Source organism: Pipra filicauda, unplaced genomic scaffold, assembly GCF_003945595.2.
Source record: "Pipra filicauda isolate LSUMZ 115617 unplaced genomic scaffold, ASM394559v2 scaffold219_size1829416_pilon, whole genome shotgun sequence".
NCBI lineage: Eukaryota > Metazoa > Chordata > Aves > Passeriformes > Pipridae > Pipra > Pipra filicauda.
In genome coordinates, this window is record NW_024104331.1 from 117732 (window position 1) to 145431 (window position 27700).

General features: G+C 48.2%; 1 protein-coding gene across 6 annotated transcripts in view; it reads right to left on the minus strand.

Moving 5' to 3' along the window:
* PHACTR4 (phosphatase and actin regulator 4) overlaps positions 1 to 27700 on the minus strand; it is a 64470-nt gene that overhangs the window by 35852 nt on the left and 918 nt on the right. Inside the window, exons 3-5 of one of the 6 annotated variants that reach the window (XM_027740331.2) lie at positions 27464 to 27536; positions 4912 to 4958; positions 3002 to 3055 (exon numbers count right to left, since the gene is read on the minus strand). Coding sequence is in view for 4 of the 6 variants with exons in the window: in XM_027740327.2 (XP_027596128.1) it covers positions 4912 to 4927 (16 nt within the window). In the remaining 2 variants the exon portion in view is untranslated. Of the gene's footprint in view, positions 1 to 3001; positions 3056 to 4911; positions 4959 to 18541; positions 18731 to 21057; positions 21158 to 27463; positions 27537 to 27700 lie in introns of those variants that run through there. The other 5 variants (XM_027740327.2, XM_039381249.1, XM_039381247.1 and 2 more) reach the window with 5 other exon arrangements.

Genomic DNA, 27700 nt, shown 5'->3' on the forward strand with positions numbered 1-27700 from the left:
GGTCTCTGGCAGGTCAGCGAATAATCTCTGTAAAACATTTGGCTCGTAGCTCAGGAGGGAAAGGTAGTAGAAATTCAGACACCTCCTCAAGTTGTTCACGGGGGGATGGGGGGGGAAATTATTGGGTATAAAATGCCACACCAAGTAGATGGATGGCTGAGCTGAACCACTTGCAAATGCAGCAGGAAGAAAACCAGCACTGACATCCCATAGAGTGCCCCAAGCACCCTGACAGCACTCAGCACATTAATTACACAAAGAACTAGAGCAAATTTAAGAACAAAAGGCTGTCAGGATAACGTCCCAAAGTATTTTGCTGGCTTGTCAAGTGCACTCGACTTATTTACAACAATGCTTTCATGCAGGTTAGCACCTTGTGCTTCTGCACCTTGTTTAAAAGTCAAACAGTCTCTCCATCAGTTCCTCCCTTTAAATTTGCCTAAGGAACAGTAGGAATTTGCCTTTCTGCCTGCTTGCAAATTAGCACACATCAACTGTAATTAAAGGGCTGATCTCAGGCACTTTGGCCACTTTGGCTCTTGTGCTGTATCACATGGACACATAACATCCAGGATCTCAGAGGGAAGTCACAGCTTCTGTGTCTTCCTCAACGAAAAAGCTGTTCTTTTATTCTGGAATAATTTTATTCCAGTGCCTAAAGGGGTTCCAAGAGAGCTGGGGAAGGACTTTGGACAAGGGCCTGGAGGGACAGGACAAGGGGGAATGGCTTCCCACTGACAAAGGGGATATTGGGAAGAAATTCCTCCCTTTGAGAGTAGCGAGGGGTTAGAGTGGATTTCCCAGAGAAGCTGTGGCTGCCCCATCCCTGGAAGTGTCCAAGGCCAGGTTAGATGGGGTTTGGAGCAACCTGGGACAGTGGAAGGTGTCCCTGCCCATGGCAGGGGGTGGGACAAGATGGGCTTTAAGGCCCCTTCTAACCCAAACCATTCCAGGATTCTGTGGTTCCCATAATGGTTTTGAACCTGTGACCATCTGAAGGTATAGCTCTGATTTTTGGGGATAAAAATGGGAATTGGGTATCCAGCCAGGGATCCTGCTGGGAAAAAGCAGCAGAGCTGGTGGCATAAGAACTAAGCACTCCCATTTCCAGCCCTTTCCCCTACTCAGACTATATTTGGAGTCCGTGCCTCCAGAAGCAGCAGATTCATATCACACTGGTTTCCTTCTGAGGCACGTAGCCCAGGAGTCAGCTCAGATGCTAAAACAAATTACTTCTTTGTTTGCACAAAGGTGAAGGACTTGAAGAGTATTTCCTATTTTTAGTAGGAAAAGAATTGGGAAAAAAAGTAGCACAGCAGGAGATAAAGGGGATGAAAGTCAAAGGGGATGAAAGTCAGCCTGGTGTAAGGCAGTAACTGCAGAAGACTCTTAAAGCATCCATAAACTTAGTATTTCAAGTGCTTTTTTAAAAAAGCAGCTTTGGGTTGGAGCCTGTGTGTGCAAAGGCTACTTCACTGATTTCCCAAAATGCTTCACAGTTGTCCTACAGGGATTTAAACCTTTTAGGGACACTACTTAAAGGTTCCTATCCCAATACCTGCAGAGGAAGTGTGTAAGCACAGGCACAAACTGTCAACAGAGCACCAAAGTACAGCAGGTCAAAGGACCCAACAGCAAACACCTCCCATGAAAAGGCATCCCAGGCTCCCTCTGAGGCTGTTCATTAATGACTTCTCGTTATTGGGCAGGTGAAGTGCAGGTTTGCTCCCACATTAGGTGGATCCAACACGGCAGCAGAGCTTTCAAGGAACCACAGGCACACAAGGTGAGTCTCATCCTGCCAAGCACAAAGCTCCCGCTTCTTCAATATTTTGCTTTTAAAGATCTCACAGACTTACAGGCAGATGAAATACTAGATAGAACACAACCCCTTGACAAAGAGAAAGGTCCAGACTTAGCTCAGATCATGGTAAGGTGAGTGAGTGGTCTTGGGAGGGGGTCTGGGCAGCAGATGGAACAGCAGAAACAGGCTCCGAAAATAGAGTGTGATCCTTCACCCGCACCACAGGAAGGATTTGAAGAGGGGAAAGGTATCCCAGTGACATTTCCCTTCAAGAGACCCCTTGTGTAGGTGGGACCTTGAGGAAGCTGGGCCTGGCAGTGTGTGTATATTTAGATTTCATTTATTCCTCTCCCAAACCTCCATCCTCCCACCTGCCCCAGCTCTGCTGACTCCTCAGGGGCAGCACTGCAGAGACCTGACATAGGATCACAGAATCATCATGAAATTGTTTGGGTTGGAAGGGACCTTAAAGCTCATCCTGTCCCACCCCCTGCCATGGGCAGGGACACCTTCCACTAGCCCAGGTTGCTCCAAGCCCTGTCCAACCTGGCCTTGGACACTTCCAGGGATGGGACAGCCACAGCTTCTCTGGGCAACCTGTGCCAGGGCCTCCCCACCCTCACAGGGAAGAATTTCTTCCCAATATCCCATCTAAACCCACCCTCCTTCAGCTTAAGGCCATTGCTGTATGTGGTAACTTAACCTACAGTCACTTGCTAAGGGCCACATCCCAAGATTTGCCTGAATTTTCTGTATATTCTTCTCTACAGTTGAAAAACAACTCAGGGTAAGGTTGAGAGCACATTTTAAGCTGCACACCTGTTCTAAAAAGCCATGTATAGACAAGCTCTGAAACTTTGCTGCAGCTGCCTGCAGCCCTTGCTTCCACTCGTCCTCGGGGATGAGCATGAATTAAAAATCTGAAGACAACAGCAAATTTCATTTTTAATTAGCCAGGGCAGCCAGCCAAGGAGGGCTCCCCCACCCACCCATGGCTAGTGAAGCCTGACAGCTCCAAAGGATTTATGCTTCCCTGTGCATTCCCAGTGGCCATTCCAAGCACAGCAGCTCAAACAAGCGCCAGCCATGCAGCATTTGAGTGCAGTTAATATCCAACCAGGGAAGGACAGCAGTACATCCACAGCACCAGGCTTGGAGGGAACAAAGGGCACGGACTTCAGCTCAGCTCTGCCTTACCTCATCTCCGGGATCAAGAGTCCTGAGCTTAGCAGCACTTGGAGAATGAGAGTCCTTAAAAGCAAAGGAATTTTAAGGAAATTATAATAGAAGACCCATCTGCTTATTCTGCCTTTAATGTGGAGCTCTTGGCTCCCAGCACTTAAGGAGGCAACATGTAAAGCTTCTCAACCAGCTGTGTGGGGTGTCTGTGCATGCAAAGATCCAGTGCAGATACTCCATCCCAAACTGGCACAGCTCAAGTAGTTCAGAGGGAAAGGGGAGGTAACTCTACTTTAAGCTGGCAAAATGCAAACAGAACATGAGGCTTTTCACATCCCAGGGCACCAGCACTGCTCAAACCAGGAGTTAAAGCTTGCAGTAACCTCAGCAGGCTCCAGCCCTGTGTCCCAGTGATCTACCCCAAAAATGGGGTTCAGCTGCACGTAAAATGGGACACAAAGCTTTGTGATGTGAACACAGCTGGCTGCTGGCAGCCCCAGCACAGGCTGAGACCTGGGGAACAAGCAGAGCTCAGTGTTCATGGAATCACAGACTGGTTGGGGTTGGAAGGGGAGCTTGAAGATCATCCAGTTCCACCCCCTGCTATGGGCAGGGATACCTTCCACTAGACCAGGCTGCTCCAAGCCCATCCAACCCGGCCTTGATGTTGCTCAAAGCCACCTCAGTAATCCAGGCTGGAGAGATGGAAACTGGCCCTGCTCTGCCTGTGCTCTGTCCCAGGGTTGACAAGAGCTGCCACCTCCACAGTCACTGCTCCAGTCAGAGCTGCCAGTGCCACACTTCACCCTCCTCCTCCTCCTCCAGAAGTCATCACTTGGGATTAGTTTGCCACAAGCAAATCAGAAGGGAAAGCAACCACCACAGATTAAATGTTCACCTTACAGGCTGACAATTAGAGGGCACAGCAGCAGTTCTTGCCACCAGGACTATAAGCACAACATGTTTTTATGCAAGAACTCTCAGCTGGTCCAGCCAGGCCACTGGGCTCCACCAGGCCAGCTCTGTAAGAAGCCAAAAACTGGCCTTCATCTGCCCCACCAAGCAGCCTTGCCCTGCTGACAGGTACATCCATTCCCAGGGTTTTCAGGGTGGCATCACCTGACCACACAGAATAATCCAGAAATAATGTTTATGAGTTAGAAGTCACCAACTGCAGCACTGTGGTCCAGAAGATGGGAGGTCAATATGCTTCACAAACTGGTTTCCCATGGTGCAGGCAAGAGCTTTCATGCAAATCTCATGCCAATGGTAGGGAAAAAAATGGCCACTTAACTCAGGGTTTTTTTAGCCACTTTAGGCAAACAGATGGAAGAGCTATCTATTCAAGGCAATCTCTAAGCCAAAAATCTGTGAGTTTTAGTTACAGCCATATCCTTCCATCAGTTAAACCTACCAGGGATGAGTTTACTTGCCTCAGGGCAAGCAGCACACAGTGCCTAAAGCAAGAGCTTTAATGCCAAATTTTAATTAAAGAAATCCTGTATCTATTGCAAGACAGAACAGCCTAGAGAAATAAATACAGAAAAAGAACTCTGAGCAACCATGAGCTGATCCTCCTTTATGGCTTGTTCAAACCAGCTCATTGCTTTTGACTCTTCCCTGCTAAGAAAGGGGATGTTACTTGTTTTCAAGAGCTTGGCACAGCCAGCAGACTTGTATTCCAGGTTTCAGAGATGGGAAATTAAAAAAAAAAAAAAAAAAAAACTTCCAGATGTACAACAGAGCTTCAGATCAGATCTGGTCCACACCACAGTACTGATGCACCTGCCAAACTAGATAGTTTTCTAATCACCTTCTACACTTCAATTGAAGACACCGAGTTTAAAGTCATCAAGTCCTTTATGATGCTTAACCAAGGAACAAAGAACAGGTTCACAACCTGTGGTAAGACATCCAAGGGTACTCACCAGCGTTCTCTTCCATTCCTTTTGCACACTATCTTCCTGAGCAATTCCTGCAAAAACAAGAAGCAAAAAAAAAAAAAATCAACACACAAACTGCAACTCCAAGCGTGACCAAAGCTCAGATTATTAGTTTCATTTCTCTATCAGCTCTGCTCAGCCTACACAAAACCAGCATGGAGGGAACCTAAAGCAGAAATCCCGCCCCAAACCAGGAACAAGAGTGTGGCATCATCACCCCTCTTTGAAGACATCAGTAGCCTCTAATCAGACACACGCTGAGCTGGAAAGGAAAGAGAAGCGAAATTAAGGTGCCGTAATTACAAAGCAGCAAATATTTGTTCCCAGGGAAAACATTCCACATCTGCCTCTTCAGGAAGGGATGTGCCTGCTGTAAAAGGGAACAGCTATTGCTTATCTAGCAAAGGCAGCACAGCACATGCACAGGAAGTATTTCAGATGTCACAGCATCAAGGCACTTCTGAACATGGGGGGGGGGGGTGTGAACACAAAAAAGAGGAACCAGGATTTTAGCAGCAAAGCCAGCTTTTCTCTGGAGAAAGTTCTGAAAGGAGGTGCAAGAGGAACTAAGTTTTGGAAAATCAGGTATGTCTTGATTTTGACAGATGATGTAGCACAGTAAAACCAGGGAGGTTCTGTCCTGACAATCTTGCAGTTCAGACTAAGAACCCCAATCAGACACACCAGCAGGCACAGCGTGGGGTGACTGAGGAAGAACTACAAATTAAGGCTGTTTCCAGTGCTGAGGAGTGAAATCCAGACTTAAACCATAGCCTTCCACCTTCTCTCCCAGCAGCAAAGCACAGTTTGGTGGCTGTAACTGCACATCAGATCAGCTGGATCACCCTCATGTGACAACCTGCTGAGTGTGCAGCACGTGCTCAGCCTGCAGAGAGCACGGGAGCATCCCGGGGCTGCCGAGTCAGCAGAGACAGCCCCACCACCCCACCCCTGGGAGCTCTGCCCAGAGGGGCATTTCAACTCTGCTTTGCTCAGCTCTGTGGGCAGAAACACTTCCCTGGATGAGGCAGCCACGCTCCAGGGCACTGCTCCCTGCTGCAGCTCCAGTACCACCACAGGGATGTTCTTGGATGGGGTGAAACACCTCAACAGAGCCATTAAACCCTCAAAACAGTGCTGATGATCCCAGCTTTAAACAGGTCAGTGAAGAGAAGGACTTCTGGGCAGCTAGTCAGTCAGGAACATCAGCTGATCTTGATTTCAGAGGCAGACTGACACGAGTCACTTGAGCAACACCCTCAGAATCCCTACAGCTTAATCCATGAACACTGGGAAAATTCAAGTTAACTTTCACATGCATTTGGGATGTGGTTTGGTACATCCACGTGCTGCACCAAGGACACCATCTGCAAGAACTCAAACGAATGAGTCACAGAATCATCAGGGCTGGAAAAGCCCTCTGAGATCATCGAGTTCAACCACTACCCCAGAACAGCCAAGGCCACCACTGAACTATGTCCCCAAGTGCCACATTATGTGTTTTTGAGCACTTCCAGGGATAGTGACTCCACCACTGCCCTGGGCTGCCTCCTCCAGGGCTTGACAACCCTTTTGGTGAAAAATTTTTCATTACTGTCCAATCTAAACCTCCCCTGGCACAACTTGAGGCCATTTCCTCTCGTCCTGTCCCGTGTTACCTGGGAGCAGAGCCCGACCCTCACCTGGCTCCACTCTCCTGTCAGGGAATGCTCCCCACTGAAGGCAGAAGGACCCATCATTCCTTCCTGCCCTTTCAGCAAACCCTTCTGGGGAGGGAAAACAGAAGGAAAACAAAAATCAGCCACCTCAAAGCCTACTTGAACCTCAGTGCAGATGACAGAGCACTCCCACTCCCCCAGAGCCACCAGGGAGCTGGGTTTAATTTGCCTTTCAAGGGCATTCCTGCACAGGCTGCTCTGTGCTTTGCATATTCCAAGGGGCACATTTGTGCCTGGAATACTAATCCTGGCAGCCCCCATCACTGCTGGACACTCACTGTACCCAAGGACATCTGTCACTGCCTGACAGCACGGCTGGAAGCACCTCAGTCTGTGCTGGGAGGATCCTTCTGAGCAAAACACTAAATCCACAATATCTGGTTATTAATAGAACAAGTACAAAAGGAACACTGGGGGGAAAAAAAAAAAAAAGTGATGCCAGGTTAGAGGAAGAAGGAGCAAAGTCCAGGCTCCCAGAGCATTGCCACAGGCTGCCAAAGCAGGAACACACAGCTCTGAGGAACAGGCACTTGCTCACCAAAGGAATGGATTAAGCAGTGCAGATCCTGCTGCCAGCCTTAACTAGGGCTGGCTAATTGGGAAGCTGGGCTGAGATAACCTGCCCTGCAGAACAGCAATTTGCTTTTATCCCCAGTGCTGTCAGAGGTTTCCCAGATACCTAACCCTGAGAAAACTTGGGATTTTTCATTTCCTCTGGCAGTGACACATGCCACAGCTCTGAATATTCATGTGCTCCGAGTGCTCACACATTCCCGGGGCCTGACAGCTGTGTGAAATTCCTGTGTTTCCAAGAGTTCCCGGCACAGCTCCGGACACTCCGCAGCCCCTCCCGCTCTCTCCATCGCAGCAGCAGAACCACGGCCTTTGTCTGCCTCGGGACTTCAAACACCCCACGGGTTTTTTTTTCCCCCAGCTCTTTGTACCAGTCCAAGAATATATCCCTGTTCCATTGACCCGGCTTTGAACTCCCGGCAGCAAGGTGATGGCTTTTTTCCAGCCGGGCAGCTAATCCACACACAATGGGAACTCGCTGCTCCGCGGCCGTGCCCGAGTGTTTGCCACAGTTCTCCACCCTGTTTCTTCAGCCTTAACGCGCTCCCTGCTGCACGGGGAGTTTTGTCTTTCCCAGCTCTGTCACATCCTCCCGAGGGTGCATCCCACAGCAACACAAACCAGCCCAAATCCACACCCTGGCCCTCCTCCCATGCCTTCCCACCCATCCCTTGTGCCAGCACTGCCCGCCCACCTCGGGAACGGTGAAAGCTGACCCAGGTGCACCCCAGGCATGTCCAGAGGAGTGGGTTGGGAAGGGCAGGACCTCACTGTCACACCCAGGTGCCACTGTTTTTCCAGCCTCTGGCAATGCACATCCACGAGCTTTACTGATGACCAGCTTCCCCCCTTCCTCATGGTCTAATTTTCAGTGACCCTTGCCCAAACCTCTGGAATAACAGGCATTTAGCTTGCTCCAGAGTGAAGCTCATTAGCTGGACCCCTCTGTCCTCACTGCTCATCTCTTCCAGTAACAGGAGCTTCCTTCAAAACACTATGGGATGTCTCCAAAAGTCCTGCTAAAACTCGAGCCAATGTTGGTTGTTTTTCCCAACTGAACTAGAAAACTGACAACTCTTCCAAGCAGAAGTGGCACATTACTTCTCCACTGTGGCTGCCAACAGGGTTGCCTTAGGCATGGAAAGGCCCTTTCCATGCTGGCTCAGCTCTAAATCACCATCCAGAGAGGGACCTGACAGCAGCTGGGCAGCAACCACAGGGCTTTTACTGTAATGAGACACAAAACCTGAGGCTGTCTTGGAAAAAAAAAACAAACGTGGGGGAGAGAAAGGATGCTCTGATAAGGATCCAGAACTATAGCCATCAGTTGGAGGGAGAGGGAAAAGGAAGAGTTAACAAACACCCAAGAACAAGGTCCTGTGCTAATACAGACCACGACCCGTGAAATTAAACAAGCTCACCTGACAACTCCTAGAAGATATTTAATTTTGACCTGATGTGGTGCTACCAGCAGCCAACAAACAAATATAATATTGTAATTCGTGATGCCAGTTCAGCCCTTTGCTTTACACTGTTTGAAAATGCCATTGCTACAGCAGCACCCAGAAGGCCAAATCCCCTGCAGGTTCCCACTGGAGCAGATGGCAGGAGCCCAGGGAGGGATTGAGGCTGCCTGGAAGAGCTCACCATCACAACATGGCCAAGTGGACATCAGGAATAAGGCCAGCTGGGAGGTGGAGGCCAGGCACTGAGCATCCCTTTTTATAAAAGCGACGTAAAAAATAAAAATCGATTCACCATTTTCTTCTCTCCCCAGTCAGTTACTCATTCTGGGAGGGCAGATGAGTGGATTTTCACAAAGCTGAGATAACTCCACCTAATGCCATGGGTCTGTTGGCCATGGAGCCCCCCCAGGCCCCCCAGGGGGAGGGCTAAAGAAGCTCATTTTATCTGCCAGGCACGAGATTAGGAGCGTGGCAAACAATATTAAAATTTTGTTCCGTAAAACAGAATAACTCAACAGCACCAAAGGGTTCTCCCAAGGGACAGATTTCAGCACGAGTGCACAAGCTGGAGCTTAAACATTACAAGGGAAATTCTTAAAAAAAAACCTAAACAGATCAACCGTGGCAAATACACTTCTACAGAGTACAAGACAAGGTGTGAAGGTATAATTAACCTCCTGTTGGATTGAGCAGCACAGAGGAGAAAAGATTCACAAGCCCTTCTTAAGGTCAGTGGATGCCAAAAAGCTCATCTGTTTATCTGACCTCCCTTAAAACCAAACCAACTCCACCTAAAAACCACAGTTTGCTCATGTCCTTCAGTGATATGGTTTGAACATCATTTGCTACAAAGGCTGGTTTTAAAAATCCTTCCGAGCAGCCTCGGCTGACCCAGTTTGTTCTGCACCAATCACACACGGAGCAGTGGAGAGGTCAGATGGAGGGAAATCACAATATTCCCCCTCAATAAAACCACACAGATTAAACCCAGTTGTTCTCACAGCCCAGCCTGGCAACATGTCAATTAACGGGGTGCACCAGTAATTAACAGCCCAGCAGTTTCTCTCTCTCTCTTCCCAAGGATCCCAACACTTCAGGCATTTCCACACTTGTTGGGAAGCAACAGCTTTGATCAGGAACAGAGCAGCTGGTTAGCACAGGAAAAGAGTTTTGTGGAAGAAGTGGGGGGGGAAAAAAAAATAAAAAATCAGGCAATATTATAACAACTCTACAAGCACCTGAAATAGAAAACTGGAATAACGAGGATCGAGAAACCTCAATCCAGTTGATATCACAGCCAGTAAAACCAGCAGCTTTTTGTCACGGATTTAACATTTGATAACTGCAAACAGCAAATATTTTCCAGCAGCTCAGTAGCTGCCTGTGGGTGGCACAGTAATATAACATTACCAGGGAGGAACTGGGAAGGGAAGGGAGCTGAATCCTCCGGGGCTGCGCCATAGGGAAGGCGAGCGGGATTTTCCAACGCCTGTGCAAAGTAACCCTCAAAAATACTCATGGACACTGCACAGAGTGTTGGAGTGGGAGTCCAGAGCCCCCATCACTCACAGATCTGCTTCTGACCAGCACAGAATCATTCAGGTCGGAAAAGACATCCAAGATCCAAGTCCACCCTGTGCCCGATGCCCACCTTGTCCCCCGGCCCAGAGCACTGAGTGCCACATCCAGTCCTGCCTTGGACACCTCCAGGGATGGTGGATGTGGGACCCTGGACAAGGCCCTTTCTCTGTGCCCCTTCAAGAGGGGATTAACCTCTTTTGCAAGTCAATTCAAAACCAAATTAAAACTTGCAATACTCTTATTTCCTAGAAACTTTCACCACAGTAGCACCTGGGCACTTCATTCATTTAACACAGCCAAACACAGCAAGTTTTTCCATATTTCTACTTGAAACAAGACCACACAAAGTCTGAAAAAGCCACTCCAGCCTCTCCCAGGTGTTTCAGAGCCATATTTACTCAACTCAGAACAATAAGCCAGCAGCCCATAGGAAAGCATGAACACGGCACAGCTTCTGTGCCAGCCCCCAGTGACAAGTGCTATTTCTATTCAGTTATCAGTATGGAAAACACCTCTAATTCGCCTCCAGACCTTTTGGCAGCTGATCAACCACCCTGGAGGTGTGGATGCATGGAGGGGGAAAAAAACCTGCAGCACGAACAGAGCAAACCAGCTTCTCTCCTTGCTGTCCTTGAAGCAGCTGCCTCAACCAAAAGTATCTCCCTGATAAAAGCAGAGGGTAAAATTAAAGCAGAATGGCCCACTGGTGCAGAAGACAGATGCTCTTGTTCTTATCATCATGGAGCATCCAAAGGGCAAGGCATGGTTATTCCTTCATCAGCTACTTGATATAATAAAATATATTAAAGAAGTTCCAGACCAACACACACCACAATCTGTCAACACATACGAACCCTCAAAACATGTTAATAAATTCCTGTACTGCAGAAGGCAATTCCCACATTTTGCTGCTACCCAGAAAAGTCTTGGCACACTAGAAAGAGAAAAGGGAGGGAACTGATGTCTTTGCAAAGCAGTTTCCACAGAAGATCCCAGGTATCCAGGACCCAACTGATGTTTGCACAGTGGGACTAAAGAAAAGGAACCAGCTCGACCAGCACCTGCTTCAGCAAAGCAAAAAATAATGGATATTTGAAGTGAAGAACTCAACTGCCCAAAATCTGAGCTGTATTTTCTATTTCCCCCTCTTTCCAAAAAGCACGAGATGACAAACTGAATTCTTGTCTATGTAAATCCATATTAGGATGAACTTCAGTGCTGCTGGAGCCACTGGGGCATCCCCAGTTAGCTACAAAAACATCAGCTGAGCCTCTGCAAACCTGACCACAAGGCCTGTATAAATTAATTAGTGCAGTAATTGGAAGCACAGAGGAGGGGGGGAAATGCCTCAAGCCCAATTCACCTTTCAGAGAGGGTTATTTTAGTGCAAACATCCAGGAGTGTGGTCCCCGTTCCTCAGACCTGTGACTGTTAAGAACAGGAAGTCTTGAGGTGCCTTTTTTCCCCCCCACAAAGGTTATAAAACAACACACAACATGTGTGGAACATGGAGCATTTAAGATTCAAATTCCCCCCCCAATTAAAAAAAAAAAAAAAAAAAAAAAAAAAAATCAGCCTGATTGCCTTAAACCACCCAAAATGCAGGTCACCAATAAAAGGGTTTTTCACCCAGATTTCTTCCAGCTTGTGTTGCCACAACAACATGAATCCCAGTTGGGTTTTTTTTAAGGGAAAAAAACCAGGGCTGCTCCTTTCCAAAAGCAACTGAGGTCAGCTTGCAGCCCCAGTGAAATCCCAGCCCCAGCAGCACCACACTGGTTTCAGCTCTGGAATTGGCACATTTCCCTCGTGTCTTTCTGCACAACTGATTTCAGGACAATAGGGCTTGTCAGGAAATTAAAATTCCTCTGTGATCTGCACATACCTGTTCGTGCAGCAGTTCCTCCTTGTACCACACCTCGCAGGGAATTTCAATTTACTCAAAAAAACCAAAACCAAAACCAAAAAAACCCCACAAAACCCTCCAACCAACTCTGTCTGTACAGAACCACAGATGCAGATAGAAAGGAGAGGATTAGTGACTCAGGGGGAAGGAACTGCAGCAGCCTGGAAGTGTGGGATAGTGTCTGAAACTCCAAAACTGCAGAGCAGACAACAGTACACACCAAGTTACATTTCCCCCCAGTTTTAACAATTAGCTTTTTAGTGTGTACAGAGACCAGTGAGGAATGTCACACCTCTGTCACAAAGGTTGATCAGAGAGAAACATCATCATGTTTGTTGGGTTTCAGCACTGATTCAGCAAAAAGGCTTTCCCTGCTTCCAAAGAAGCTTCTGAAGTAGCAGAATCAGCCTCCACAACCCAACAGGACCTTCCAGGCAAACCTGCATCTTGGGAACAAGATCCTGGAGCCATGAGGTTGATAAGGGGACTGGAGCCCCTCTGCTCTGGAGCCAGGCTGGGAGAGCTGGGGGGTTCCCCTGGAGAAGAGAAGGCTCCAGGGAGAGCTGAGAGCCCCTTGCAGGGCCTAAAGGGGCTCCAGGAGAGCTGGAGAGGGACTGGGGACAAGGGATGGAGGGACAGGACACAGGGAATGGCTTCCCACTGCCAGAGGACAGGGTTAGATGGGATACTGGGAAGGAATTGTTCCCTGTGAGGGTGGGGAGGCCCTGGCACAGGTTGCCCAGGGAAGCTGTGGCTGCCCCTGGATCCCTGGAAGTGTCCAAGGCCAGGCTGGACGGGGCTTGGAGCAACCTGGGCTGGTGGAAGGTGTCCCTGCCCATGGCAGGGGGGTGGAATTAGATAATCTTTCCAGTCCCTTCCAACCCAAACCATTCTGGGATTCACTGATTTTAACCTGATGAAAGCCACTGACAAAAACGAGCTCAGTCCTCTGCTTGTTCCTGTCAGCCAGGAAGGATCCGAATGAGTCGGTTTGGATGCATCCAAACAAAAACCTCCATCCCAGCCCCACCACTGCAGGAGCAGCTGAGGACTGTGGGTTGCACCTATCTGGGCTATACATAACCTGTGTCTGTAACACACACCCAGAAGGCACAAAATAACAGGGTTATTTATTTCTCTCTGGCTTCTGGGGTAAAATTCAAACCACCTTTGCCTTCGTTTTGTGGTTTCCATTTTCGTCAGACTTTCAATGAAAACGAAGCAGTGCTGTGGTCATGGCCCTGCAATTATGACTCGATACACAACTTCATTTGCAACCACCATTTCCTCCCCAAAATGAAGCCACTTTTGGCCTCAGCAGCTGCAGAGGCAGCTTGAAAACTGTTTCTTTTTAAGAAGCGACAGGAATGAGCTCAACCCCCATCGAAGCACCAAAAGGAATTTGTTAGAAAGCTCACCTGAACTCCCAAAACTCCAGCAGCAGTGGAGCTGAATGTGCAGTCCTGCCCTATGGATCTTTCCAGAAGGACCCCTTGCCCAACTGCTTCCCGGGATACACAGCCCACAGGGAGTGGGAAACCTGATTAAACCCCACACTTCCCTCACTGCAACATTCCAGCCCAAACCAGGCACCTCTGATCCAACTCCACACTGGGAGTGTGTCCCCACTTGAAAAAACGTGAGACACAGGAAACCTGTGAGGTGTAGGTGTCTTTATCAACATATAGAGTCAACACTTTTTAACTGGGCACAGCTCAGCTATTTGAAATTAAAACTCTTCCTGAATGGAAATTACCTTACTGAATCTACAGGAGCCTTGAATTTCACCTTTTGAGGTAGATTTTGCCAAGCAGTTCAGGTAGTTTGTAAATCAGCTGTAGCCTTACTTTTTCCTTCACAGTCTCACCAGCATAATTTCTAATTAATTCTAATTAAGGTATCAAATCTCCTTAAAGAAACCCTCCCCAGGCATTTTATTACTCTTAAAGCTCCAGCTTTAAAAAAAAAGGTGCCCTGGCCATAACCAGGAAAACAGAGAAATTAATTTCCACTACTGATCTGGCAAAGTCTTTATAACAAAGTGCAGGCAGCGAGGCATCCCACTGTGAAAATAAGGCCATAAAGTCCCTGAACAAGAACATTCCCTAAAAAAAAAAAATAAAGATAATTTGTACTTCTCATGGCTGTGCACAAAGTTTATGAAGCAGTGACAGTGTTTGCCTGAGGATGGTGCTTAGTGCAGCCATCTGAGCTAAGGGGCCCTGAGTTGATTTTAAACTCAGGGGGGAAAGCTGTGCCTTTCCCAGTGCTCTTCCAAGGGTTAGGGTTCCATTCACACAGAATTGTGGAATGGTTTGGGTTGGAAGGGGCCTTAAAGATCACCCAATTCCAAAACCTCCTGCCATGGGCAGGGACACCTTCCACTAGCCCAGGTTGCTCAGCACATGGTCCCTCACCTTCCAGACCTGTGGGGGGTTTTGATCTGATAAACTCCTTCAAATAATCTGAAAATAAAGTTTAAATGGCATAATCTTAAAGGCAGTGATCCCCTGGAACTCTCCCAAGAATGGGAAGGTTTCAGCTCTCAGTCTCTCCCTCCATTAGAGATGACATTTCCCAGCCAACACGTTCAGCTGCATTAAGAGCTCAGCAAAACTATCACGGCTTCTTTTCAGCCACAAAAGGACCTTTCACAGTAACAATGGCTAAAAAAACCACCCAGCTGAAGTGGCAAATCTCTCCTCGTGCCCTGCAGGCAGATGAGCTGACCTGGGCCAGGGAGGCAAACCAGGGAAAACTGTGCAAATCAAACCAAGGAAATCATTGCAACAGCAACAGCAACAGCAGAGAGGATGTGGAAGGAGGGGATATCAAGAGTCTCAGACATTCCCAGGGCACAGAAGCTGAGGAAATGCCTTTGGATGGGCTGTATTAACTGGAAGGTCACTGGAGCTGGCTCTGCATACCTGGCACAGTGAAAACCTGGTTCACAAGCAGAGGATCCACCAGATGTGCCTTGGACAGGAGCACTCCAGGTAAATCCCAGCCCCACTCAAGAACCAGCACACCTGGGGGGTTTGGCAGATCACCTTGAATCAATCCATCTCAAAGCTATCAAGAATTATATATACACCTCACAATAGTACAACAGAAGTCCAGTATTAGAAAGAACCTTAAAATCCAGTGAGGAAAAAAAAAAATCCTTGAAAAATAAGCAGCTTGAAACAGCTGTGGACTTTCTGGTGACTTCTCTTGAACAGCCTTTCTGTTCTGTTCAAGCTGCTGTGTCCTTGGACATCAGAGCAGGTTCATTTTGTGACTCCCCAGCACAGTTATCAGCCAGCCAGGAACTGCTGGTTTGCTCAGCAAACAGGACCTTCCCAGAGGTGCCAGCACCAGGAATGGTTACAAAGGAACCCCACTCCCTCCACCTACACCAGCACTCCCAGCAAATCCTGAACAAGGTTTCTGGGAAGGGAGTGAACTGTATATAAGAGCAACAAAGTAGATGAAAAGGAGCAAAACTGAAGGAGAAAGTCATCGCTGGCAAAATGCAACGTGGAAAAGGCACAGTAAGGAAAAATGTTAACACTGGGCCATATAAACGGAACCAAAAAATGCTCTGCAAGGTTTTTAAGGCTTCAAAGGTGGCTGTGAGTGAGCCCCAGGTGTTAGAAACCTGCACAGCCCGTTGTACAATGGCCAAAGGAAGTGTTTGTGCAGATGACCCCCACCCACAGTGACAGGTTTACTAAAGGGAAACTTGTATCTGCAATGGAAGTGGTGCTGAGGAAGAGTTGTGTGGTAAAAAGGAAGTGAAGCTGGATCCAATCTGAGCCAGCTTTGCTCAGTAAATGAATGCTGCCAGGACTGGGAGGTATCCTTCCCCTCTGCCACAGATCCAAGTTGGATGGATGATGTCACTCATTTGAAGGCTGCAGAGGGTGTTTATCAGCCAGCTTTGAGGTTTGCCTATAAATAGAGATTTCCTAAATGACTTAATCCGAGGAACACTTCAATTCACAAAGAGGTGCCCACAAAAAAAAAAAAAAAACAAAAACAGTGTTTAGATACACAACAGCTTCCCTGGAGCACAGGAGCTGTGAGACACCCACACAGCACCCAACACAAACTTACAGCAGCTTTCAGAGGGACTCCAGCCCACAGGTTTGCATCCTCCCCACCCCAACAGCCAGGAATGACATGCAGAAAGCTGCAGGAGCTCTGCCAGCTCTCAGGAATTTAAGTAACTGTAAATTTATTTGCTGGAACCTGTACCTGCACCTCTCTGAAGCCTCTCCTGTCCCTCTGGATGGGTCAGGGAGCTCCAGGGAAAGGCAGCCCATGGACCAGGAAGCTCAGACTGCTCAGCCATAACACAATCCTACTTCCATCCCAGTTTCAGCAGCCAACAGGAATGGAAAGACTGGTTTTAACTGCCCTCCCCATCACTGTGGCTTCCTTTCAGCCTTGTGTGAGGTCTGGTATTAACTATCCTGCTGCAGAGTCAAGCTCTGAGTGGCTTTTACTACACAAGTAACTAATGAGGTCTCAAATTACTTTATTTGCAGCAGAGAACCCATCACAAAGAACCAGAACTTCCCTCATGTCTTACAAAATATAATATTGTATTGTACTTGGGATAAAAATCAGCTTTTTACCAGGAAAAAGCAACCTGGTCTGCTGGAAGGTGGGTTGGAATGAGATGATCTTTAAAATCCCTTCCAGCCCAGGCCATTCTATGATCTGTGGGAGCCAATGGAAAGAACAGGCTTCCCACAAAAATGAACAGCATGGAAAGCCCACCAGTACAAACCCGTGGAGCTCAGCACAGCCCCCTCCAACACCTGCAGCCTCACAGCTCTTTGGGGTCAGTCTGAGCTGAAAGTGGAACTGGAGGAACAGCTCGACCTGGAAACCTCCTGGAGGGAGCGATTCAGGGTGAGGGGACAGAGGCACAACCATAGGAACGGCCCTGGAACCCCAAAATCCCCCTGTAATTAAAGCTGTGGTTCCACAGGCTCTGCCTCTCTCGGCACCAGGGAGATCCCGTGGAGCAGCTGACCCCGGTCAAAACCAGCCTGGTGCAGAAGCAGCTGGTTTGAATCCAGCTCAGTTCCTCAATTTGTTTGTCACATGGGCCACAAAGCAGTTGTTGGAGAATAAGGGAAGGCAGTGAATACCCAGGACCTGTTCAGCACTTTGGGGTGTTTACACAGCTGCAGCCCCAAGCAGGGCTCTGACAGCCTGTCCTTACAGGGAAGGGGTAGGACTGGGTTTGGAAGGCAGCAAGTGAGGCTTCCCAGCACCAAACAGCCTGGAATCATCAGATCCTGCCTGCTCCTCTGTTCCTTTTCCCATAGCAAACACCACAGGGAAGGTGCCACCCTCATCTCTCCATGCTGAGCCAGTTCAATCACCAAGCCATGAGTGTCTATCCTACATATCCTCAGAGAACGGAATTCCTGCGACAAAACAGGATTTTTTACTCTCATTTATAAAATTATTTGAGATCTCTGCTACAAAACTATTCTTAAACTCTTTTAATGCACTTGTGAACAACCTGAAGCATCTGAACACCTGAAGCACCAACAGATCCCAAGGCACCAGGATTTGCCAGCCCCGGGTTTTGAAATGAGCAGGACCTTGCTGATCTGTAACCCAAGGCCAAGCATGACCCGGGAATTCCAGTTCAACCAGTTCCACCCTTTCTACCCCCTCTGTTCCTCCCCTCTTCTTGGAAAAACAAACAGCAACAAAACCCTGCCCCAGTCTGTACCGGAATAAACAATTCCCTGCGATGAAAAGCCACCTGCTCCCCCCCCACACAATTAAAAGCACTTCCAAATTCCAGCTCTCCCTCAGCCAGCGCAGATGGACACACCAGGCACGCACAGACACCACTCTGCTCCCAGCACAGCCTTTGTGCTGCTCAGACACAAAGCCTGATGGCAGAGCTGTTTTGTTAAGGGATCACAACATAAACCAGCAATTCTCCAGCCACAAAAACAGCTCAAACTCGCTCCCAGGCCAATTAAATTCCAATCTGCTAAAACACACAGGCTCTCCGTGGCTTTTGGGGACCGCGGCTCTCCGCTGGCAGATCACACCCCAAGATCCAACTGACTGCCCCACATGTCCCCAGATGACTAAATTTAATGTGCAGGGGCTCAGATTTTCACTTTCTTGCACACCCTGCAGGAAGGAAATGACCCCTGTGCAGAGGAAGCCATAGCCCCGAGAGCAGGCAATAAACTGCTGAGATGGGAACTGATCCCTGCCTCGCTCGCTCCTCCAGGACCTGCCCCCTAATCCCTCAAGTCTGCGGGGATTTAGGGTAGCCCTGGATTCGAAGCAGGAACAGGGCTGGCAAATGGAGGCCTGGCCACCAGAGACTGCTGAATACTCACACAGATCCTGCTGCTGCCTTTGCCAAGACACAGAATCGCTGCCCTGCAATGCACACTGAGCTCAACAAGCACCAGACACCAGAATCTCCTTCCCTGCTTGTGGTTCCTGTGCTGTTTAGCAAGTCTGGCCATCTGCAGAACGCTTCCATTTGGAGCTGGCTATCCACAGGATGGATTCCTGCCGTGGTTAATCATTCCCCCAGCAGACCTGAGGCAGATCTGGTGTCCCACAGCTCCCAGTCCCTCCCAGAAGCTGTGGGCTGGCACAGCCCTCGTGTCCCCAGACAGCACTGCCCTGGTGCCACCCACCCTTCCTCCCTCTTGGGGAAGTGCTCACATTGCCCAACACCAATTCTCCCAGTCTCTCAAGTGCACTGGGATCTCTATCCACAAGATCCATCCTATCAGGGCAGCTCAGGAACTGTTCTGTCAGCTTTTGGCTTTCAGCTCAGCTTTCTTTGAAGACAAATGCTAATATCCTTTAAAAAACAAAAAAAACCAACCACCAAATCTGATCCAAACCCAGACTCATCACTGGTATGAATCACACAGCATTATTAATTCTCCTGCCCGTCAAAACAGAAATGTCTCACCTTGCAAAACAATTGCTGTGGTTGCCCAGGCTCACAAAAATCTGTCCCATCTGTTAAAAAGCTGAGTGCACTGAATGAAACTATTTGACAAGCACTCTGCTGAAAGGCAGCAAACATTTCACCCCACAAAGGCTACTTCAAACCCAGACAGCGATTACAGGCAGCTCAGCTCGGTTCCTATCAGCCAGCACAAACACAGCCTTCCAGCAAGGAATTCTTTTTGAAGACAGAGCCTGTGGGGACACTGAGTTTAAGGATCAAGCCTGCAACTCCACAAAACCAGCTTCAGACGATCTCATGCCCCAAACTGCTACAATCAAAAAGCAAGGAGCAAAGTGTTCCTGCCTCCAACAGTGTAACAGAAAAGGCAAATAAACCAAGATCTCCACTTTACCTGCAAAGTCTGTGCAACAGGCAAAGCTTCTCTGATCTCCCAGTGCAAGGGACCCCCACAATACCACAGGAGTTATTCCCCACGGAGGGGGAGACACGAACAACACCCACAGAGCTGAGCGGCGCCGACATCCACCACTCCAGCTCCTCGTGCACCACATTCCCAACTGCCTTGGTGCTGGATTTTGAACAGCAGGTTCACCCCCACACATGGTTCACCTCAGGGACACGGGCAAAAGTCATCGTGCTGCTGGTGAGCCCCACGCACACCAAGTCCAGCACACCAGTATTTAACCAACACCCCCCTGACAGACTCTTGGCAATGGACCCCTCTGCTTAATGCAGATACAAATCCATTCCCAACAGATTCCTGTTTCAGCTGCCCTCGCTGTCACAAGCATGTCATGTGCCACATCAGAACCAGAGTTCTGGACGAGGAAGCTTTATTTGCTTTTCAAGTGCTCACACTCCAAACAGGGCAAGGATGAACGGAGGGGACGAGCGGTGCCGGCAAACGACACGCTGTCACACTTCCCCAAGAGCAACCCCTAAAAGCAGCTTCAGACAAGGTTTTGTTGAAGCCCAACCCCTCAGCAGCACCATCAGCCATCCCAGAGGACCCTCATCCCACTGAGGGATCCATCAGATAATGCCCTTCTCCAGGATCAACCTTCTTCTCCAGGTTCAAGAACGCACTGATATTTTTATAGGACACCAGAGCAAGGTGACATGTGGCCCCAAATCCACACAGAAACACCATCCACCACATTATCTTGATGATGCAAATCAAACCCCTTGCTGCTGGCACTAAGAATGAAGGCTCCAACAGCTTCCTGCAGCAAAGTCACCTTGGAAATACCAAAGAATATGAGTTTTCAGTAGGACAGAACTAAACCACACCGGTAAAGAGTGTCCCAATAACTTCTGAGCCATCAGATAATGTCAGACCCTGAGGGAAGGGTTTGTGGAGAGCAGAGGAGGACTCAAGTCAGCTACAATCACAAGTTCTGTTATCTTAACTGGTGATCAAAAGGTAGCAAGATGAACATCCACACCAACATACTCTGCATTTACTCAGCAGTGCAGCCACACAGCACCGTACAAACCAACCCAAGGCAGTGCCACAATATTAAAAATGACACTACTATTAAAAATAACACTACTCTTAAAAAGCAAGAGCTGTTTCAGTCCTCATTACACGCACCACGAACGCAGAATATCCTTCAATATGATCCCCAGTAAAACCGACTCCGCTCAGCAAAACCACGGGAATGAATCGGCCACGAAATTCCCGCACACCCGCCGTGGACTGGGAGTGAACTCCACCCTCCCATTAAAGGTTTCACTGCTATAGAAACTATGATTAAATACACAGAGCCATGAATCAGCCACCTGAAACAAGGTTATGCCTCAGCGGGCACAGCAGCACTGATATTTCGCCTCCCCCAGCCCCCCAAAAACTGCAGCCTCGTGCCAATAAACAGCTTTATCCACCCATTTCAGCTCCCACAGACATTCCATGTTCCTTACCTTCGGGGTTGGGTTAGGGGCTCCCCTGCTTTTGCTGCACACGCCCGTTACAGGAACAGCAAACAGGCTCCAAAATCCATTTTGCCACAACTGGATAAAAGCACCGAAAACTCAACCCCTGGTGCCTCTGGACCAGCTGTGCCCCTGCACTGCAATTCCAATCAAGCCTGCAGAAAAAGCAGGAGGAAGATGGCAGGGCTTACCAGCAGGTCCCCAGTCTGGTCTCTGAACAAAGTGGATTTAAAAGAGGTTTAATTTTCCCAGAGACTAATGCTCTCAAATCGGAATAAATCCTCCAAAAGAAGAGATTATCCATAAATTTACTAGTTAGAAATGTTAATATATCCAGTGTTTATGCAAGGACTGCTGCTCTCCATGCAAGAGTAGCACCTATAGAATTCCATATTAAAGGAGGCACAGATTTCTGGGGGTTTCTGCCCCACCTCCCTTTCCATGCTGAAATGTAGCACAGCAGCTTTATAAATCCCACTTCCCAAGAGCAGCAGGAATTTGCTGCAGAATCAAGGCAAACTTGTTCCCATTTCACTGGAGAAGCTCTTGAAAAAACCTCCCTTACAAAAGAACTTAATACAAAAAAAACACAAACCAAAAAAACCACAAGATCCACAGGCAGAAAAGCCCAGCGTAAAACCTGAATAAAGACTTAAAATAAAAAAAAAAAAAAAATTGCAGAGTTAAAACTTCAAATTACACATTCACAAAATACAGGACGAGGTGCAAATGAAGAAACAACTCCCTGAACCTGATGCTGGACTTACCCAACACATCCCAGCTGCTCAAATGGTTCCTTCCTCCTGTTACTCATATTCCATTTACTAAAGGTCCCACCTACACACAGAGTAGGATGGGACCCAGACCAGTAGAACCTGCTAATTATGGCCCTTAAGGCTGAGATGAATTAATTTGTCCCTCCAAGCTACGAAGAGGAGGGTGACTACACCCTCACTAAGCACTAATCTGGGAGAGGATAGACAGGAGGATGAAACAAGGAAAAAGTGACTTGCCTGACATCAAACACCACGGCAGCAACGTAGCTGGGAGCTAAATCAGGCCTCCTGTCCACACAAACATCCTTATTTTCCCTGGACTCACAGCTGATAGGTGGAGAGAACCCAGTCATCAAAGTACAAATTGAAGGCTCCCTTTGGAAGCTGAAAGCAGGTGAGGAACAACACTGATTAGTGTAATCACTGGTGTCAAGTGGAGTTTGGGGATCCTCAGAGCACCTCCATCCCACTTCCCAAAGCCCTGACAGGCGACCAGACTGCAACACATTCAGGACCAGCTCAATTAATTCATCCTGGAAATCCCATTTCTTTCTGCCAGATGTATTCCATAAGCCCATCAATATTCTCAAAGAAGCTGGATACTTAACACTTCCAAATAACAGTCTCCCTGGGTGAGGGACAGAAGAACCTCAGGTATCAGCAACTGAGCAGTCCCTGCATTTGTCCTCATAGTCAGGAAAAAAATCCTGTATTTATAAGACAAGTGAAATGGAACAATGACAACAAAAAAACACTTTTTATAATGTCAGGTATGGGGTTTCCTGAAGTTTCCCTGCTCTGCCTGTGCTGAGCCTATTAATTGCCTCCACTTTGCTCTGAACAGGTACAGAAAAGCCATCCCTAACTCCAAAACTGCTGGAAAACAGCACAAGCCAAGACAGCCTGACCCACTCACCTGACACTTCCACCCAAAGGTGGATATTGCTCTGAGAAGGCACAGCTGAGCCAGGAGAAATCCCATTTACACCCACCTGTAATCTCAGGGTTCCTGTCCATAATTGTGGGACTGCATGCTAAAGACTGATTTGGAATTACAAGATGAAAAATTCCATGACCTTGCTCCCCCTCTGGCCCTGATCCACAGGCAGGAGGAACAGGATACAGAGCAAGTCAGGAGCAGGATATAAGCACTAATTTGACTCTCAGCACAAGGTAAGTGAAGCTTTCATGACCCTACAGGGAATGTGCCACTTCTCACCTGCTGCTGATCAAAACATGTAAGGGAAGAAGACTCTGCTTCTAATTATTTGTTCTCTCTTCTGGCATCACACAAACACCTTTTACGGGGGAACAAACCTAACAAGAGTTGGACACGATGCTTCTGATGGGTCCCTTCCAACTCAGCATATTTATGATTCCATAACAGCCCTTTTCCTGCTCCTGCTGCTTCCCACCTACCAGTAAATTATACCTGGTTTGGAACAGACACTAAACTTCATATCCACGGCAATAAAAGCCCACATTTTCTAGCACAAATCTGGCAGATTATCACTACTTCAGTAATTATCATCCTCCTTCTTGGTCCCAGCTGATAAAGAGAACCTCGGCAGCACAAGGTCACTCCATCCAGGAGCACGGAGCAGGAATTCTGTGGATCCATCCAGATTTCCACTGTCAACACTGCAGCAGAGCAGCTTTAAAAACGCATTCCCACAGAACCTGAGGCAGCCAGCAAAGACCAGCCCAAACCCTCGTGACCTTGATTCTGTCCCAGAATCCCAGTGAAGCCTCTCCTGCACTGGGATCCGAAGGCTGGCAGGTGACAGCTGTACCTGCAAACCCACTGCAGCAGAACAGCAAGAGCTTTCACACAGCTCTGGAGAGGAGAGGGATCGAGAACAAACCCCCCAGCAGCACTTCTGTGCACCTGCAGGGGAGCTCCTGCCAACACAGAAATAATATCCATCAAATCCCACCTCCCACAGCCGATCCCCCCGACCTGCACCGGCGACTTCAGCCGGTGACCAACACCCCTGACTTGATTTTGAGGAGGAGGATTAGTCAAGAGAACAACCTCCAAGGGCACGTGAGTGCAGCCAAAGTCCCCTGAAAACTGGCACAGTGACTTTCCTTTGTTCGAAGCTCAAATTCTCCGACGGCGACAACCTTTGGCTTTACCCCCCGTCCATAAATGCCTCTGGAAGCTTCACCTCCATGGCTGTTTCACATCCATGTCTGAGACACAGCTTGTGATGTCAACCTCACGTCCAGAATAACCCCTTTTTTTGCTAAGACACCCTCAGTAACATGGTGCTTACCCTGAGCTTGCCCTGGCACTAAACACTGTGCAGGCACCAACTCAGTCAGTGCCTCCCAAACTTTGATCCAAGTTTACAAATCAAGGCTTCTCTGTAGGATTCAGGCCAAATTTTTTTCTTGCTTGCACCCTTAAAAGCTAAGGGAGAGAACTGAGGAGAGAAAAGCACATTAAAGAGAGGTTCACTCCTCCCACAGATAAGTGTGAGGTGATGAAAGACGCCCATATGGGGCTGGCTGGTTTAAATCAATGCTGGGGATTAATCTTGCTGGATTTTAGACAACTAAATCTGTGGCAACACAGCTCCAATTAAGGGCGTCACTTTTGGGGACTGGTTAAAGGAGAACCTTGCAGACAAGTGAGGTGCTGGCAGCAAGAGGTTCCTGCTTTTAGCAGCAGCTTTTTGGAGCTGGCAGTGAAAAGGTTCAAACCCTCAGGTCTAACGGCACTTCAGCTTTACCAAAGTCCAATGATCTTTCCCAAATCTGTTTCAAAAGGCACCGACTGCAGGAGAAGTGCCAGGCTTGCACAAACCCACCTCATCAGTATGCACCTTGTTTTGCCCCGTGACACTCAGCAGCCGCGGTTAATTAGTCCCTGATAATGAATTGCCCATCACGACTTCGCAGTGCAGCTGGTAGGTGAGCGATTCCTAACTGTGTTTTGGAATCAGCATTCCAAAAGCACAAACACAAAAGAATAAAGTTAACAATCTGTTTACCCGGCTCTCCCCCTCCTCCAGTAGCTGCTGCCAGCCAAAGGCTTGTGGGGGGGAAAAAAAAAATAAAATAAATCTATTTGCAGGGTTCAGCAGAGAGAAACCGCTTGGACTGCTCTCAATTTTCCTATCTTTGCCACCGGGGCTTCGTGTTATTTCACACAACTCATTCAAGTTGGGAGATGAAGCCTGTTCCTCTGGCTAATAGCATTAAAAGCCTCTCTCTGGAGATAATTAGTCCTCCCTCCCCCATCCCGTCCCCGGTGGAAGAGTCACCAACAAACAAAGAAATTCAGGCCGTGACAACCAGGCTGGAGCTGGGGCTGAGCTGCCTCTCACCTCCCTATCTCTCGGCACTGCTGAGAATCAAACCCAGGTGACACCACAGGCAATAAACCCAACAACACGAGAACAGCACCTGCAGGTTCAGGGCTTCGTCATTTAGAAACCAGGAAAACAGCAATTCCTCATCCGCAGGGGGCAAAACACCAGCGTGTTATCGGCAGAGGTTCTGCGTGGTCACCTCCCGCCCCCCTGAGTCACTGAAAACCAGCAGATAAGAGCCAGAATTGGGAAACCTGCAGCCTTTTACCTCTGATCCCAAGCCATCAGCAAACCTCCACACTCAGCTCCTCCTGAGATACAACAGCTCCTCCAGGGCACAGGGAAAATTAAGGTCAATCACCATTTGTAAAGCACCTCTGCTGAAGACTCACGATATTCTGTGTATTTACATGCTGGTTCCTCCCCCCGGGAATCTGCCCTTGGATTTGGGGGCACAGTTTGGAAGGGGTTAAACCCCCAGCATGGTCCCAGATCATCCTGAGTCACTGAAAACCAGCAGATAAGAGCCCGAATTGGGAAACCTGCAGCCTTTTACCTCTGATCCCAAGCCTGTCACTCAGCCACCGGCAAACCTCCACACTCTGCTCCTCCTGAGACACAACTCCTCCTCCAGGGCAGAGGGGAAATAAAGGTCAATCACAATTTGTAAAGACTCACGATATTCTGTGTATTTACATGCTGGTTCCTCCCCTGGGAATCTGCCCTTGGATTTGGGGGCACAGTTTGGAAGGGGTTAAACCCCCAGCCAAATGCTGCATCCCCTGCCTAAAGTGACCCCACTGCAGGGAAGAGCTGGGAATAGTCATCACCACAGCACTGACAAGTCAGCAAGAGCTACTAATTAACTGATAAAAATAGATCTCTGAAAGGGCTCTTTTCCCCCCCTCGACACACAAAGCCAAGGCCCAACACTGCTGCAGTCTCACATCCATTCGTTTTCCACGGGCTCCAAACTCGCCAGCAAAATAATAAAAGCATTCTCACACTCTCAAAAATCACCCCACATGGCACTTGCAGGCAGAAAAATCCCAACCAAACAGAATTAGGGGACTGGTTCTGAAGGACAGGGAGCGTCTCTTCACCCTGCACACCCCACTCCCACCTTAATGGGAGCAGGAACAAGGTGACAGCCTTGCCCCCTCGCACTCCCTGCAGCCCAAAGTTCTGGTTTTGCCTGAAAAATGAGATGTTTTGAGGGAGATCCAGGTGATCCCAAGGATATTTGGAGCTTCTTTGCTGCACAGCATCACTGGGACCAGCGAGAAAAGCCCAGTTTTGCTCTAAGCCCCCCCTCTCCCACTCCCTGCCAGACCCAGGTTTTGTACAGCTTGTAACTGAATATTCATCACCAACTAATAAACCTGCAGGAACCGCAGTCTCAGCGATTTTTAATCCATATAATGCCCCAACACATGCCAAACACAATGAAATTTGATCAAAATAGAAGCCATTTGTTTAAATACAAGCGATTTGGCTCTCAAAACTGTCATCAAATTAAACTGGAAATCAAATTAACCAGTGATTGAATGAAGTAGAGGGCTGCATAATCACAGATCACTGATCCAGCAGCATGAAAACAGGGATGCAATCACATTCCCAGTGTTTGTGGCAATGCCCCGTGCTCCCAACGGGATTTCCACCCCATCTCCCAGGACCTGAGGATGCTCTGTGCCTCGGGCACATCTCATTTCTGGGTAAATCCAAAAAGAAAACCTTCCTTGCAAAGCATCCTGTGAGATATTATCAGGTAACAGAGTGAAAGGACACCCTGACACACTTGAAACCACCCTGATTTAGGACAGAACAGCACAGTCATTTCCATCATTGTTGGGAAGAAGGAGTTTAAACCTACTCTGAATGGGAAAAGGGTTTGTTGCCATCACTGTCCAAAGTATCAGCTTTAGTTGGTGTAACTGTGCCAACCAGGTCCCTCACAAGTGGCCTCATTTTGGCCTTATTTCCCCCCCTTTTTTTTTGCACTTTCCTCAAAAAGGAATTTAAGCCACATAAATGTACAGTTTTAGGTGTTGTCTACTCTTAAAAAGGAGTTTGGATTCATTTAGAAGGTCTGACTGAAGAGCAACAGGCATTTCTGAGGAAATCATAGCAGGCAGAGGAATCTGATTTACACTCCCTTGCAGCTTCTACAGCACAAACTAACTCAGCTGAACATCCTTCTGAGCACAGAAAACTTCACCACCCTCCCCTTCCCTGACTCTGCCCAGGACTTGCTGATGTTCTTCTTTTCCAAAGGCAAACTTCAAGTTCAACACTCACCCCGGCACAATTCCAGCTTTCTTTAAGCAATTACAAGGAGAAGAGAAGGCTCCCGGGAGATCTCACTGCAGCACTTCAAGGATTGTAAAAAAAAGAGAGAGAGTGACTTTTTGCACAGGCAGAAAGAGATAGGACAAGGGGGGGGGGGGGAAACACAGTTTTAAACTAAAATAGGAGAGATTTAGATGGGATATTGGGAAGAAATTCCTCCCTGTGAGGGTGGTGAGGGGCTGGAAT